This window comes from Ailuropoda melanoleuca, chromosome 1 (assembly GCF_002007445.2).
Source record: "Ailuropoda melanoleuca isolate Jingjing chromosome 1, ASM200744v2, whole genome shotgun sequence".
Classification (NCBI taxonomy): Eukaryota; Metazoa; Chordata; class Mammalia; order Carnivora; family Ursidae; genus Ailuropoda; species Ailuropoda melanoleuca.
In genome coordinates this window covers 53,013,733-53,029,884 of record NC_048218.1, presented here as the reverse complement: position 1 = coordinate 53,029,884, position 16,152 = coordinate 53,013,733, and the positions used below count along the sequence as shown (strand labels likewise).

Sequence of the window (16,152 nt, the reverse complement as noted above, 5' to 3'; positions counted from 1 at the left end):
CTTCCTTGTATTATTCTGAACAGATGAATGAATTAAAGTTCTTTTCTTTTTCTCTTCCACATGTTGCTTCCATCACAGCTTTGTGTGTGTGTGTGTGTGTGTGTGTGTGTGTGTGTGCACGTGGGTACAATCTAAATAAACTAATATAGGTTGTAATGGTTAACGTATGTGTCAGCGTGGCTGAGCCACTGTGCCCAGTATGAGGTCAAACATTATTCCGGATGTCTCTGTGATGGTGTTTTGGATGAGCTCAGCATTTAAATTGGTGGACTTTGAGTAAAGCCTATGGCCCTCCATAATGTGAGTGGGCCCCATCCAGTAAGTTGAAGGCCTAAATAGAACAAAAAACTGACTTTCCCTGAGCAAGAGGGAATTCTGCCAACAGATGGCCTTAGGATTCAAACCGCACGATCAGCTCTTTGCTGGAGTTCTGGCCTGATGACCTTCAGACTTGAACTGCAGCACTGGTTCTTCTCTGGTCTCTAGCATGCTGGCCTACCCTGCAGCTTTTGGACTCGCCAGCCTCCATAATCACAGGGGCCAATTCCTCACAATAAATCTTTTTCTCAGCATATTCACATTCTATTGATTTTGATTCTCTGGAGAATGCTGATCAATACATGGGTATTCTCTAAATTTTTTATTAAATGAGCAAAGAATGGAACTTTGTGGTAGCAAATGCATACTNATAAATCTTTTTCTCAGCATATTCACATTCTATTGATTTTGATTCTCTGGAGAATGCTGATCAATACATGGGCATTCTCTAAATTTTTTATTAAATGAGCAAAGAATGGAACTTTGTGGTAGCAAATGCATACTATTGTGGAGACTGAGATGTATTCATGTACAATCTTTACTTGCTTACTGCAAACCCGAATGATTTATCTTCTTTCTTTTGCCCATTCAGTTGTTTTGATTTAAAAATCTCTGTGTATGTATTAGAAATGGATAATAGTTAAGTGCATAAATTATGCATCAGCCTCAGATTTCTCACTGCAAAGGCCTCTAGGGCAGGGGATAGGAAATGGGGAATACTAAAGAGCTGCCAATGTCCTCTTGAAGAGGAAAGTGCTGGGCTGAGATCTTCACAAATCAGCTTCTTCATGTTTGATTTTTCTGACATACAACAATTGACCTAGGCACACAGAGAGAGAAAGACTTTGGAAAACAAAATTTCCACCTATCTGTGATTTTGGGGGGCAATCTAGGTGATTGGCCCTATCATCTCCTCAGTACTTCTCAAACTAGAGTACTGAACTGGTATTTTATGGGCATATGGAAAACTGTAGCATAAATATGGTCCATTTTTCTTTAGAATCAATATTTCAGTTTTATTAGAAAACAGTAATAAATGTCCCTGGCCAGTAAGTTAAAAATGTTGTTTCAAATTGAAATAAATATCAATATATTATGGGCTAGAATGCAAAACTTGCACAAATTTGACAAAACTCCTCGGGAGGTTTCCACTTACAGATGAAGGTTTCCGGTGGGTTCCTAGTCATCATCTGCTCCCAGTAGGATTTAAGAAGGCATTCTCTACTGCCCTCAGCAATACACCTTTGACAGAAAGGTTTCAAAAGCACAATCTTAGGGGCGCCTGGGTGGCTCAGTCGTTAAGCGTCTGCCTTTGGATTAGGGCGTGATCGCAGAGTCCTGGGATGGAGCACCACATCAGGCTCATCCACTGGAAGCCTGCTTCTTCCTCTCCTGCTCCCCCTGCCTGTGTTCCCTCTCTCACTGGCTGTCTCTCTCTCTGTCAAATAAATAAATAAAATCTTAAAAAAAAAAAAAGCAGCACAATCTTAAAACAAGCTGGCTTTAGAAAGTGAAAAGTATTGAAGAAAAAGGAGAGGACCAACTCCATTTGAGAGCTCTCTCTTCCTTTAATTAAAAAGCGAATGCTCTCAAAAAGCAGGCAATAGAAAGTGAGCTATCAACAGTGAGTTTTAATGATACTACTTTTCTGTTTTTGATTTCCTTTTCCATAAAAGCCCCTTTTTAATAAATGTTATTAGTATCATCATTATTTTAGTTCTCATTTTTAAGAGCTACAATTTACTGAGACCTTCTAAGTCTCTACTTGGGTTTTCATGTTTACTCCTATCAAAGCTCCACGAAGCAGACATATTAAATAATCTTTTAAGTGGCATGGATTTGCCTCCAGTTCTCCAAAGCCCATGGTTTGGGTCCATTTCCATGTTGACTCCCGCTGTTTTTGCTCTCCTGGTTTAACCGTTGAAGCACATTTACCGGGCAGGGGACGTGTCAGAAGTGAAGGCGTTCACATTCAGATAATACTGTGCTGTTGTTTTCAAAGCAGTCCATGTTTCACGAACCTGCAATGAAAGAAACTTCAAGTCGTCATCTCTGAGTATGGAGAGCACATGTTATATCAGTTATTTGGATTATCGTACAGATAATCTTAAAAGACCGAGAGAAGTAGAGTGGAAGAAAAGTAGCCAATAAGGTTTGGTTAACATACTTTTAGCAGCCTGTATACTTCAATGCTTAAATGTTCACGGTGTTTTTGGGCCCCTGTATGAACCAATGTGGCAGTGTCCTGATACATTATAGTATCTGTCGGTTGATCACAGCACTGGTCTACAATTAGAGGCAGGAGTGCACTTGAAAATTTCAGTATTCCATAAAGAAGACACAGTCTACCCGCTTATGTAATATTTAATTTGCCAAATAAACAAATGTCTGGTTTTAATACCTCTAAATGATGCCTGTTGGAGAAAAACATGCATAAAACTAGATGCATTATTCAAGCTGGTGGTTTTCATCAGCAAATGCTGACCAGCCAATCCTGGTAGACCAGTTAAAACTCAGCCAGGCAGAGTAAAGATAGGACCAATGCCCCAGAAAAACAAGGACATTCCATTTTTTTTTATGACTTTATACAACCCTCTAGCCTGGCGATACAGCCTCACACATGTGTAAAGAGAAAAATGACAAACGAGTGAAGGGATTAATNTCAGCATTTAAATTGGTGGACTTTGAGTAAAGCCTATGGCCCTCCATAATGTGAGTGGGCCCCATCCAGTAAGTTGAAGGCCTAAATAGAACAAAAAACTGACTTTCCCTGAGCAAGAGGGAATTCTGCCAACAGATGGCCTTAGGATTCAAACCGCACGATCAGCTCTTTGCTGGAGTTCTGGCCTGATGACCTTCAGACTTGAACTGCAGCACTGGTTCTTCTCTGGTCTCTAGCATGCTGGCCTACCCTGCAGCTTTTGGACTCGCCAGCCTCCATAATCACAGGGGCCAATTCCTCACAATAAATCTTTTTCTCAGCATATTCACATTCTATTGATTTTGATTCTCTGGAGAATGCTGATCAATACATGGGTATTCTCTAAATTTTTTATTAAATGAGCAAAGAATGGAACTTTGTGGTAGCAAATGCATACTATTGTGGAGACTGAGATGTATTCATGTACAATCTTTACTTGCTTACTGCAAACCCGAATGATTTATCTTCTTTCTTTTGCCCATTCAGTTGTTTTGATTTAAAAATCTCTGTGTATGTATTAGAAATGGATAATAGTTAAGTGCATAAATTATGCATCAGCCTCAGATTTCTCACTGCAAAGGCCTCTAGGGCAGGGGATAGGAAATGGGGAATACTAAAGAGCTGCCAATGTCCTCTTGAAGAGGAAAGTGCTGGGCTGAGATCTTCACAAATCAGCTTCTTCATGTTTGATTTTTCTGACATACAACAATTGACCTAGGCACACAGAGAGAGAAAGACTTTGGAAAACAAAATTTCCACCTATCTGTGATTTTGGGGGGCAATCTAGGTGATTGGCCCTATCATCTCCTCAGTACTTCTCAAACTAGAGTACTGAACTGGTATTTTATGGGCATATGGAAAACTGTAGCATAAATATGGTCCATTTTTCTTTAGAATCAATATTTCAGTTTTATTAGAAAACAGTAATAAATGTCCCTGGCCAGTAAGTTAAAAATGTTGTTTCAAATTGAAATAAATATCAATATATTATGGGCTAGAATGCAAAACTTGCACAAATTTGACAAAACTCCTCGGGAGGTTTCCACTTACAGATGAAGGTTTCCGGTGGGTTCCTAGTCATCATCTGCTCCCAGTAGGATTTAAGAAGGCATTCTCTACTGCCCTCAGCAATACACCTTTGACAGAAAGGTTTCAAAAGCACAATCTTAGGGGCGCCTGGGTGGCTCAGTCGTTAAGCGTCTGCCTTTGGATTAGGGCGTGATCGCAGAGTCCTGGGATGGAGCACCACATCAGGCTCATCCACTGGAAGCCTGCTTCTTCCTCTCCTGCTCCCCCTGCCTGTGTTCCCTCTCTCACTGGCTGTCTCTCTCTCTGTCAAATAAATAAATAAAATCTTAAAAAAAAAAAAAGCAGCACAATCTTAAAACAAGCTGGCTTTAGAAAGTGAAAAGTATTGAAGAAAAAGGAGAGGACCAACTCCATTTGAGAGCTCTCTCTTCCTTTAATTAAAAAGCGAATGCTCTCAAAAAGCAGGCAATAGAAAGTGAGCTATCAACAGTGAGTTTTAATGATACTACTTTTCTGTTTTTGATTTCCTTTTCCATAAAAGCCCCTTTTTAATAAATGTTATTAGTATCATCATTATTTTAGTTCTCATTTTTAAGAGCTACAATTTACTGAGACCTTCTAAGTCTCTACTTGGGTTTTCATGTTTACTCCTATCAAAGCTCCACGAAGCAGACATATTAAATAATCTTTTAAGTGGCATGGATTTGCCTCCAGTTCTCCAAAGCCCATGGTTTGGGTCCATTTCCATGTTGACTCCCGCTGTTTTTGCTCTCCTGGTTTAACCGTTGAAGCACATTTACCGGGCAGGGGACGTGTCAGAAGTGAAGGCGTTCACATTCAGATAATACTGTGCTGTTGTTTTCAAAGCAGTCCATGTTTCATGAACCTGCAATGAAAGAAACTTCAAGTCGTCATCTCTGAGTATGGAGAGCACATGTTATATCAGTTATTTGGATTATCGTACAGATAATCTTAAAAGACCGAGAGAAGTAGAGTGGAAGAAAAGTAGCCAATAAGGTTTGGTTAACATACTTTTAGCAGCCTGTATACTTCAATGCTTAAATGTTCACGGTGTTTTTGGGCCCCTGTATGAACCAATGTGGCAGTGTCCTGATACATTATAGTATCTGTCGGTTGATCACAGCACTGGTCTACAATTAGAGGCAGGAGTGCACTTGAAAATTTCAGTATTCCATAAAGAAGACACAGTCTACCCGCTTATGTAATATTTAATTTGCCAAATAAACAAATGTCTGGTTTTAATACCTCTAAATGATGCCTGTTGGAGAAAAACATGCATAAAACTAGATGCATTATTCAAGCTGGTGGTTTTCATCAGCAAATGCTGACCAGCCAATCCTGGTAGACCAGTTAAAACTCAGCCAGGCAGAGTAAAGATAGGACCAATGCCCCAGAAAAACAAGGACATTCCATTTTTTTTTATGACTTTATACAACCCTCTAGCCTGGCGATACAGCCTCACACATGTGTAAAGAGAAAAATGACAAACGAGTGAAGGGATTAATTAATTTGTTATACATTTTTGTTTTCTAAATTGCTAAATTTTAGGAGGGAAATCATAAATAATTGAAATCCTCAGACAACTCAGCAATTTTATTTGGCCTGGAGTTTCTTCCATCAAAAAAGTAAACATGTTATAAAACCGGCTAAGGCACATTTCTTCTTTACTTCTCTTGGAGTGAGACTTCCAAACAAATAGAAAAGTATACAAAAGGCAAGCAAATGAAGGAATGACATTAAAGGTTTGCATAATTATCCCAGAGGAAAATAAGCTGTTGAATAACTGAAAGGGAACTAAAATGTGACCGCGATCCATTCATCCACCCACCCAAACATGCGATAATCTACTGAGATTTGACTGAGTAACAGTCATTTCGATAGTTTCTGAGAATAATAACCTTGATGGCTAAGACGTGCACCTTACTTCTGTAGCCTAGGTGAGAAGGTTGGGTGCACAAGGCAACTAATTCCCATGTGACATTTAGAGAGCTCTTCACATGTGAGTGGCATGCAAAGGGGAGAAATGAAAGAAGGACAAAAGTCACCCAGGAAAGACGGGAAAGGTTTCAAAAAGGAGGGAACATTTGATTTTAGTCTTAAAGGAAGAGGTGGTGATAACCAGACAAAAGTCACTCTATGGGGAGGAGAGGGCAGGGATAGCTCAGGGTGGCTAGAGAGAAAAAAATCACGGGTTGGGCTGGTGCTGTGTTGCCTGCGGATGCAGTGTGTACACAGCCAGATAGATGGTGCATTGTTTCTGATGCAAATACCTGATCAGCCAGCATGTTGCCCCACATATTCGGATTCTGATTTGGGTCCCAGTAATCCTGCAAATACATGTGTCTTTTGAGATGTAGGAACTGGTTCGCTGGGTCCTCCAACAAAAATGGTGCTCCCAACGCTCCTGTAAGTCAAAGTCCAAAAGCACAGCATCTTTTAGGGCAATAGTTTACATCCCAGCGTTTATCTTCTTAAAGAGATACAGCTGTGGCCTTTGGGAGGTTGGGGGCCTGAGAAGGGAGCCTGCAAAAGCTATGCACCAAGGGAGATAGGAGCTATGCTCCTCAGCCTTCCCCCATCACTGTGCTTTCACACCCTATGTGTCCTGGGGATAGCGCAGCATTAAAGCCAGTACCACGTGCTGGACGGAAAAGATTCTTAGAGCCTTCTATACCTGCATGGGAACCCGAAGACCTGTATTCAAATTCCAGCTCTATCACTTTTCTGGACAAGTTGCTTAATTTTTCCAAGCTGCAGTTTTCTTGTATGTAAAAAGGTATGATAATGACACAGTAACACAATAATATAGGATTACTGTAAGGTTTGCATATATTAATGGCTATACACCATCTGGCTCAAACCAGGCAGTCAGCAATCTTATTCTTCCTTTCCTAGCCTTCCAAAAGAGAATATATCTTTCAGTTTGAAGTAGACTGCTTCCAAATCTGACACTGTGGTTTAAATTGTTAGTATTGATAGAGCTATCACTGAATTGAAGAAGTTTGCATTTTGTGCAAACTCCTTCCCAGTCCAGGATTAAAGAAAAAAAAAAGATGATTGTTTTTAAAATCGAGGCTTTTTTAGTATCTTGAAATTTTAACAGTGTATATTGTATTTTCATTTCCGAATAAAACACAATCACATTCAGAGTTGTAATTTGAATCAGGATCAAGGGAAAACACACTCCTGACCTATTTGTGATAACAATACAATCTGTTGATTGCTTGTAATAAAGCAGCATTTATTACAAATGTTATGTCAGCTTCATCATTAACAGGACTCTATTGACCAGAGTTCTAGTGAACCATAAGGTATTAAACCTCTCCTCTGTCGGGGAGGAGGGTGAGGGGTACAAGATTCAAAATAAAACAGGGCAACATAGGATTTTATTGTGCTACAGGAGTTTAGGAGAAGGTGTTGTTATTGAACTTTGGGTCTCTGGGGCACAAGCAGACATTTTCATGGCCAGGAAAATTGCTGAACCTATTCCTTGGAGAAAAGATGAAATTTAACAGGATAGGAGAAGGAGCAAGTCTTTACATTTTAAGCTGGAGGAACGATGTGGCACTGGGAATTTGTAAAACGGATGTCTGAAGAAATGATTAGAGGTAGCTAGATTATTTGTGCATGTCTGTGTGTACTGATGTCACACACAAATAATAATGGTAGTTAACATTTATTGAGCATTGCGCTAAAAATACCTTACTTGAATTACCTTATTTAATACGACGAACCTAAGAAGCAGCACTGTCAGTCACCTCATTTTGCAGACAAGGTAACTACATCAGAGAAAACCTAAATCATATGTTCAAGGCCACATAGCTAGTAGGAAGGGAGATGGAATTCTTCCTTTAAAGCTACTGTGCAATATTATGACTAAGACACAGGAATGCTCGGGGCCAAAGAGAAATAATGATAATAATAAAATAATAATAAAAGTCTTATGCATTTATAGAAAAAAAACAGTCATTACTTACACATTCCTTATGATCTTATGCTTTTCCAAGCTTGACCTCGAGCACTAAGCAGGGTTTTAGTCATTAGCTCTGTTACTTCTAGTTTAATTTGTTATCCCACTAAGCTCTAGTTCTAACTGCCTACCTATTGAAAATGACAACCTCTGTGGATATTACACATCTATCAGGCTGCCTCTAGGTGCAAAAACTACTAGTGAAGAAGATAGAAAAATGACTCAGACACATTCTCTATTAATAGGAAGTTAGCAATTTTAGTTATTCATGATTTAAAAATAAAAGACAAAAGTCAACTTTTCAGTAGATGTTAATAACAGATGGTAGAAGTAATATTGGCCTGCTTCTATGTCATCTAATTCAAAACAATCAAGCCAGCATGCCTGCGGAAGCCATCCTCCAAGATGTCCTCCAAAGACCACTGCCTCCTTGGTATTCATGTCCTCTGCGGTCTTCTTTCATTTAGGAGGGTGGACGTGTGTAACTACAGGATACTGTGGAAACGGCAGTGTGTGCTTTCCGTGGCTAGCACATAAAAGGCGTTATTAGCTTCTGCCTCGCACCTTTCTTGGCTCACTTGCTCTAATGGAAGACAGCTGCCATGTTGTGAGGACGCTCAATCAGCCCTGAGGAGAGGCCCACCTGTCAAGGAGCTGAAGCCTCCCACCAACAGCCACACAAACGAACCACCTGGGAATCTGATGCTTTCGTTCCAGTCAAGCCTTTGGATCACAACAGCCCTCACTGACATCTTTACTGTAATCTCATGAGAGATCCTGAGTCTGAATCACTGACCTAAGCCACTCCCAAATTCCTCAGAAACTGTAAGATAATAAATATTTCTTGTTCTAAGTTGCCATAGTTTGGGGAAATTGTTAGGTCATAGTAGATAACTAAGATGATGCATTTTGAGAGCCTCCTGATGTCAGGTTGAACTGCTGATCACCAGAGCTGAGACCCAGATGAAGCAAGTGAGTCCACAAATAGAAGAAGAAACTTGCTCTCAAGCTAACACAAATTTTGTGCCATAAGATCGCCACTTGCCTCACCCCATCCCCGCTCAGATAATCATCAGTGCATAGAAAGATAAACAAAAAACAACCCTTGCCACTAAGGAACTCACATTATATTCAGAGTTCATAAATAATTATAAGGAAACATATTGTGACCAGACTGTTTGAAGGGGGAGTGATTGGGGCGCCTGGGTGGCTCAGTCGTTAAGTGTCTGCCTTCGGCTCAGGGCGTGATCCCGGGGAGTTGGGATCAAGCCCCCCATCGGGCTCCTCTGCTGGGAGCCTGCTTCTTCCTCTCCCACTCCCCTTGCTTGTGTTCCTTCTCTTGCTGGCTCTCTCTCTCTGTCTCTGTCAAATAAATAAATGAAATCTTAAAAAAAAAAAAGAAGGGGGAGTGTTTAATTCTGATATTGGCACAGAGGGATCACAGAGAAACTGGTTTTGAGTTGAGCTTCCAAGTTTATATGGAATGTTTCCAGTTAGGAAAAAGGGGGTGGAAACAAAGAGCATGTATTCCAGGCTGAAGAAGACTGGAAAGCCAAAGAACAGAGATGCAAAGTAAGGCTCGGGTTTGGTGACCCTCACTTTGCCAAAGTGATTGCAGAGTAGGGCTGAGGTGTGGATGTGGTCAGAGAATGTCAGAGGGTTATTACTGTCATACCAAGGAGTTTGGACTCTATTCTTCAAATCATTAATATTTCTGAACAAGAAAATGATAGGACCAGATTTACTTAAAATTTTTTTGTTTGATTATGATTAAAACATGCATCACATAAAACCATTTTAACCAGTTTTAATTGTACAATTCAGTGGCATCAAGCACATTCACAGTGTTGTACAATCATCACCACTATCTCAAGAATTTTTTCATCCCCCGAAATAGAAACTTCAATTCCCATTACTCTCTCTTCCAGACCTTGGCCACCACCATTAGCTTCCTGTCTCTATGGATTTGCTTATTGTAGGTATCCCATCTAAGAGGAATCACTCACTACTTGTCCCTTTGTGTCTGATTTATTTCACTTAGTAGAGTATCTTCAAGGTTTACATGTTGAAGTATATATCAGCATTACGTTCCTTTTTAAGACCAAATAGTATTTTGTACATATATGCCAAACATTTTGTTTATCCATTCACAGATACTTTTGGAAACTTCTTTGTCAGTGGTGTTGGAAAGCAGGTGGTTAAAGGAAGAGAGACTGAGAGACACAGGTTGGAGCCTCTTCTAATGGTCCAGAGGACAGGTAAGGAGGGCCTGAATCAGGTGAGTGACACTGGGGATGGGAAGCCAGGACTGGTTGGAACAGAACAGGGAACTTATTCGTTTGGGCTCACTGGTGTGGACTGACCATCATTGAAGTTCTGATTTTAACTGAGATGTGTTCATAGGCGACTGCTCAGACTTCTCTTCATTGTCTTTGAAGAGAAGGTGTCAATTACAGTGTTACATGTTTAATGTGTTCTTACGCTGTTAAAAGAAAAAGGGGGGGGTTTCAAAACAAAGAGAGTATCTAGGCAAAGAAGATCCAGTATCAATATCTAATAAATGTTTCTTTTTTAAAAGATTTATTTATTTACTTGAGAGAGCGAGAGAGAGAGGGAGAGAGCAGGTGTAGAGGGAGAGGGAGAGAGAATCCCAAGCAGACTCCCGGCTGAGCACAGAGTCATAAGTGGGGGCTCAATCCCACAACCTGAGATCCTGACCTGAGCGGAAATCAAAAGTCAGCAGCTTAATCCACCAAGCCACCCAGGCACCCCTCTAATAAATGTTTCTACATAAATTATGCTTATGATGTAATTTGTAACTAGATAAAGTATAGTAACCACTTAAGATAGTGTTACTTGGAATCATCCAAAAGTAAAACCAATACTCTGCACTGTGATTGTCCTGGTGCATTGTACAATTGCTAAGGAAGAAAAATGCTATTACATAAATCTTGGCAGAGAAGCATGCTTTAAAATATAAACCATAGATATTTTAAGCTCTAATAATTCTGTCTTTTGTAAATCTTTTCTCTTTTTGCTCATGGAAAATGTTTCACTGATACAATGTCCTCCTCGCCCCCACCCTTGCCCCTGAACAAAGCACCTACCTCAGCATTATGCACCCAACAGGCATCCAATAAATATTAATTGATGGTGATAATAGCATCACCCACGAGATAGACAGAAAGTAGTATTTATTATCCTACTTTACAAATGAGAAAATTGACACACAGAGATGAAATGACTCACTCAAGGTCACATAGTAAGTCATTGGCAGGGCTGGAAATAAAATGCAAGTAATACAGAAGGGCATGCTATTATCCTCTCTGCTTGAGAAATTTCTCCTCCCTTTTTCATTCTGCCTGATCAACCTTGAAAGTTAGTGAGAGCAAGATCACAGTTTGTGTTTGTAAGCCTCTATAATACTGCTGGGGTTTGAAAACCAAACCCTGAGTTTTATTACTTTGTTGGTTTTTAATTTTTTTTTTTATGTAGGCAGTATCAGCCAGGTTAATGCCTTTTTTAAACTTAAAAATCATAAGCTATAAAAAAATCTTCTTCTTTTTCTTTCCAACTCCCTACACACCCTCCTTCCTTTCATCCCATATCATAGTAGTTTTAATAGGATCTGTCAAGCTTAGTTCTGCTATCTAAACATGTCTCGAATATCCTCGGCAGAAAATTCTGTACAGTTGAAATAAGGCAGCCACTTCAGAGCATGGCGACATTGGAGATTACAGCTCTTGCCACACAAGCCAAGAAGGATCAGAGATGGGGAGTCTCATCCTAGCCCTGCCAGTGATTAGCTGGGTCATTATTTGGTTACCCCTGACCCTCCATTTCCTGTTCTGTAAAACGGGCTGGATCATATGAAGCCAACTAAGATCTCTTGCAGCTGGACTACATTCATAACCAATAGGTCGTTAATTGAAAATTACTTTCCCTGCATGGTATTTAGGTCATCAGAAGCATATTGAATCTGCTAAATGGGTATAGCTCCTAGTACTGCCAAGGAGCTTACATGCTGAGAAATTCAGCACTGAGATAGGCAGAAATAAGTGAAAGAGAAGTCAAAATAGATCTAGTCAATAATTAAAGCAATACAAATAAAAATGTATTCACATTATGCCCAGAGATGAGTGCCCATCATGGGTGGGGGAGCTGTATGCTGGTAACATTACTGTACAGTTAGAAATGGAATGATTCCCTAGTTAGCCATCACCCAGGGAAGCCTGAAAAAGAGTCTTTGAATTTGGTAGTGGAGAAATAACTGAATAGTCTTTATACTGTGCACATGACCATGAAGATGATCCTTGTGGTAGGAACCTATATGCCAAAAAGATCAGAAAGCCTGATGTGAAACCTAAGATGCAGAATTGAAGGACAGAGTTTGATGGCAGAGTCCTGTTTTCTTCCCTGTAGAGGGAGCTCGTTTAGAGAAACCTCAGGCCACCCTTCTCCCCTTTGTAGACTGACTCTCAGATGGGGCAATGGCCCCATGTAACTAGTAAGTCCGAGAGGCATAACTTGGCCCATCCAGCTGGCTCCACCTTGTTCCCTTGAGAGTGAGCTGCTCATCAAGGTCACGCTTTCTCTCCTGGTTCTGCAACCTGCAACCGGCTATGAAGTTTGCCAAATTCTGGGGTCCAGTCATCAGGCCCTTTCTATCTTACACTATGTTATATCTGCCATTAGCCTTTCTCAGTACTAAAGGGAATTGATTGCCTTCCCTGCTCCTCTTTGGTTTATTTTTCAGCTTGATCAAAAGCAGGCCAAGAAGGGGGGTGAGAGTTCTGTGTGTCAGAAGGTGGTGCAGAGGATCCAACAGGTCTGTTGTCTCAGAGCCTCCCTAAGAAACAGGAAAAAAAATACAGCACGGACAGGGCACTTCAACCATCAGGAGCTTGTCATCCATGGAAAGTGAGGGCTGTGGCTTCTGTGAATATTCATAGACGGTTACATGAGCGAAGGAATTCTGTGCCTGTGAATAAATGTGGTGGGATTTAGCAGGAGCGGAAGACACAGGATGGCCCAACAAATCCACAGGATGGCCCACAGCTAGCTATTCCCTTAGAGGCTGGGTGATACTGCTCTCTGCAGTGGTTCCTGATGCCTGGTGCTGGAGAGGAAGAATAAGCAGGACAGTCCTGCCACAAGTTCCAAAACACTCAGGGACGGGATGCTGAAAGCAAAGCACTTAGCGTTCAGCATAAGCAATGAAAGAATAACATTTATTATTTACTATTTTTATTGGACTGAGTCTTAGTCCCTTCCCTTAAAATGTTTATATCTTTAGAAAAAACGATGAAATAACTGCCCAGACACCTAAGTTAAGTATTAAACTAAAGTATAAATGGTCACTAGGAATTAAGTACGAAAGAGAATCAGGAGAACAGTATATACAGACATCTTGGCAATATGGTAAAATTTTCTAAGATCTTGCTAAGTGTAGGAGAAATGTTATAATTTTGTGAGTGATTGAAATACTCATGTTTAGGTTCATACGTTTAAAATCAAATATTTTAGGGGGCCCGGGTGGCTCAGTTGGTTAATCGTCTGCCTTCGGCTTGGGTCATGATCTCGGGGCCCCAGGATTGAGCCCTGCGTCGGGCTCTCTGCTCAGTGGGGAGTCTGCTTCTCTCTCTCCCTCTACCCCTCATCCTGCTCACGCTTGCCCCGTGGCTCTGTCTCTCAAATAAATATTTAAAATTGAATATTTTATTCTCTGTGTTAAGTAAATAATTTTTAAAATAAAATATAAAATAGTTCTTTTTTTCTTGCCAATCTAAATTTTGGTCACTGACCCAAAAATTTATGGTGGAAGATAGAAGAGTTATATTTAGTAGAATAGATTCTCTCACTTTCCTGCAATTCAGATAAAAATTAGAGAGAATATGAGAGAGAAGAAATTTGGGGTTTGAGGTAAAAAGGAGAAGGGAGAAATCAAGAAAAGAAATCAGAGGAAGCAGAGACAAAAGAAAGGAAGTTACAAAAATGAACGGTTGCAAAAGTGGAAAAGCCATGGAAAAAGGGAACAGGGAAGTAAAAAAATAGAGGGCAGAGAATCAGTGGAAGTCAGCTAGAAGAAAGAAAGAAGCACTGAACTTCGGGACCAGCTCCCAAGCCCATCATCTTACTAAACTGTTAATGAAATGCTTTCGTAAATGAACTTTTAACTCAGGGAACTTTGGTTTTATTGACGTCACAGTTGCTGGCGTGTTGAGTACTTTGCAAAGTAAACAGGAACTCGTATTACTCGAATTTAAGTTCAGTCTTTTTAACCTGCCCACAACATGCAAACATACACCCACATACATGCGCGCAGGCACCACCACATAATTCCCTGGGGCGTATTTGGAGCTGGCAGGTCTTTTATTAGCTTTTGATTTTGTAGACAGAAAAATTCGTAACTCATGAAAGGCAGTGTTTTATATGATTCAATAGTAACCCCTTCTGGGTCATTGCCTGTGTGTGTTGATGGGTTTTCCAACTCTAGCGCCATGACAAATGATGCCATGTGGACAGGAAAATAGATGGCTTTTCTGCAACACCCAGAGGGCTCATCGAATGTAGTCATAGGCCATGGTGTTTTTCTCTAACCTAGATATTTCCCAGTTTATTCTCACTACTCACTTTCTTGAGAGCGTCAATCAATCTTAAGCCAAAGTGAGTAGATAAAATTAAGAACAAGTTCTCATAAAATAAACTAAAACTATATCCAGAAATACAGACTCTCCAAAGAACAGGGTGGTGGAGTGTGGGGCAGCTGGATGACTGAGAAGGGCTGTTCCTTCTATGGATGGTACAGAAGGCAAACATGGGGGGACCGGAGGGGCCGACTCCGTCAAGGGGAATAAAATGTGAGCTTAAAAGCTCTTATCGAAAATAACCAAACCAAACCAACCAGCCAACCAAACAAAAACCTTCAAGACAAATCACTTTTTGTTACTAGGTGTGGAGTGAAAAGTAAGAGCTGGAACAATGCTAGAGAAAAGTAATAAAGGCAGTTCACTTCCCCCGTCTAAAACCGGAAGACATACTTGCACTTCATGTGATCTGATCACAGGTTAATGATATGGGCATGAAGAACCTCCACATTGTCCCACACATGGGTCACCTTCAAGGACTGGTTTCTTTGCTCCGTGAGATATTTCCAAATATGTGCATTTTCCACATTTCTTCTTTGTGTGAGATGGGCCTGGTTGATTTTGAGGAGTGCCCTCTGGAGGTGGAACATACAAGTTTAGAACTTCTCTCTACCCTCACCACAACTAGAAACTGTTGTAGAAAACCTCTGGATATATCTTAGTTTGGCTCTGTTTACTCACATAAAGTCATCCAGCTCCCTAACTCCTGGCCTGTTCACAGAGAACCAAAGGCTGTGATACTGGCCTTATTCCTTTGTCAGGAGGAGGCCTAGCTGTGTGCTCCTTTGCCCATCCCACAGCTGCACGTCCCATATCCCGCATGGTAGCGCCCAAGGGGACAGTTGGCGTAGTAGAAAGAAGGGTTTTGTTCTCTGAAGAGCCGGATGTAGCATTCGCACGTGAATCCGGCATCCACCGTGGATTAACTGTGTACCTTAGTCATTTAACTTCTCTAAGCCTAAATTCTGTGTAAAATGAAAATCATACTACTTATTTGCAGAGTGATTACAAGAGTTGACTTAAGGTAACAAATGGAAAGCCCCCTGCTCACAGAATAAAGACTTTAAAGAGTAGTATTCATATTTCTGGGTTTGTTATAGGAGAAGGCAGTTCTTGACCTAAATGCTGAAGAGAGGGGTTTTGTTTGTTTCTTAATCAAATCATGACACTTGGACTGCTAATTCTCTGACCGGGGAACTGGTTCCAATATGTATAAATTACTATTTTAAGAAAATCAATAAAATGATTTGAGGCCTGTGCTCATAAATGTAATTACTTGGGGAAGGTTCTTCATGGTTTTTGGTGTCAGGATTCCCATTAGGAAAATGGATCATGAGATCTTTTCCCTATTTACTTCAAATTAAGTGCTAGACAAAAATAATTTGTTAGACAACTAATCTGTAACAGAGAAAGCTTTTTTTTTAAATATAAAAACAAATTTTGAGATGGTTGTTTTCCTGTGATAC

At 40.4% G+C, this 16,152-nt stretch overlaps 1 protein-coding gene across 1 annotated transcript in view; it reads right to left on the bottom strand.

The window, feature by feature from the left end:
* Nucleotides 1-2,249: 2,249 nt before the first annotated feature.
* C1H3orf85 (chromosome 1 C3orf85 homolog) overlaps nt 2,250-16,152 on the bottom strand; it is a 33,460-nt gene continuing 19,557 nt past the window's right edge. The window contains exons 2-3 of the mRNA XM_034669037.1: nt 6,340-6,473; nt 2,250-2,339 (exon numbers count right to left, since the gene is read on the bottom strand). Of these exons, the coding sequence (XP_034524928.1) occupies nt 2,250-2,339; nt 6,340-6,473 (224 nt within the window). The remainder of the gene's footprint in view (nt 2,340-6,339; nt 6,474-16,152) is intronic.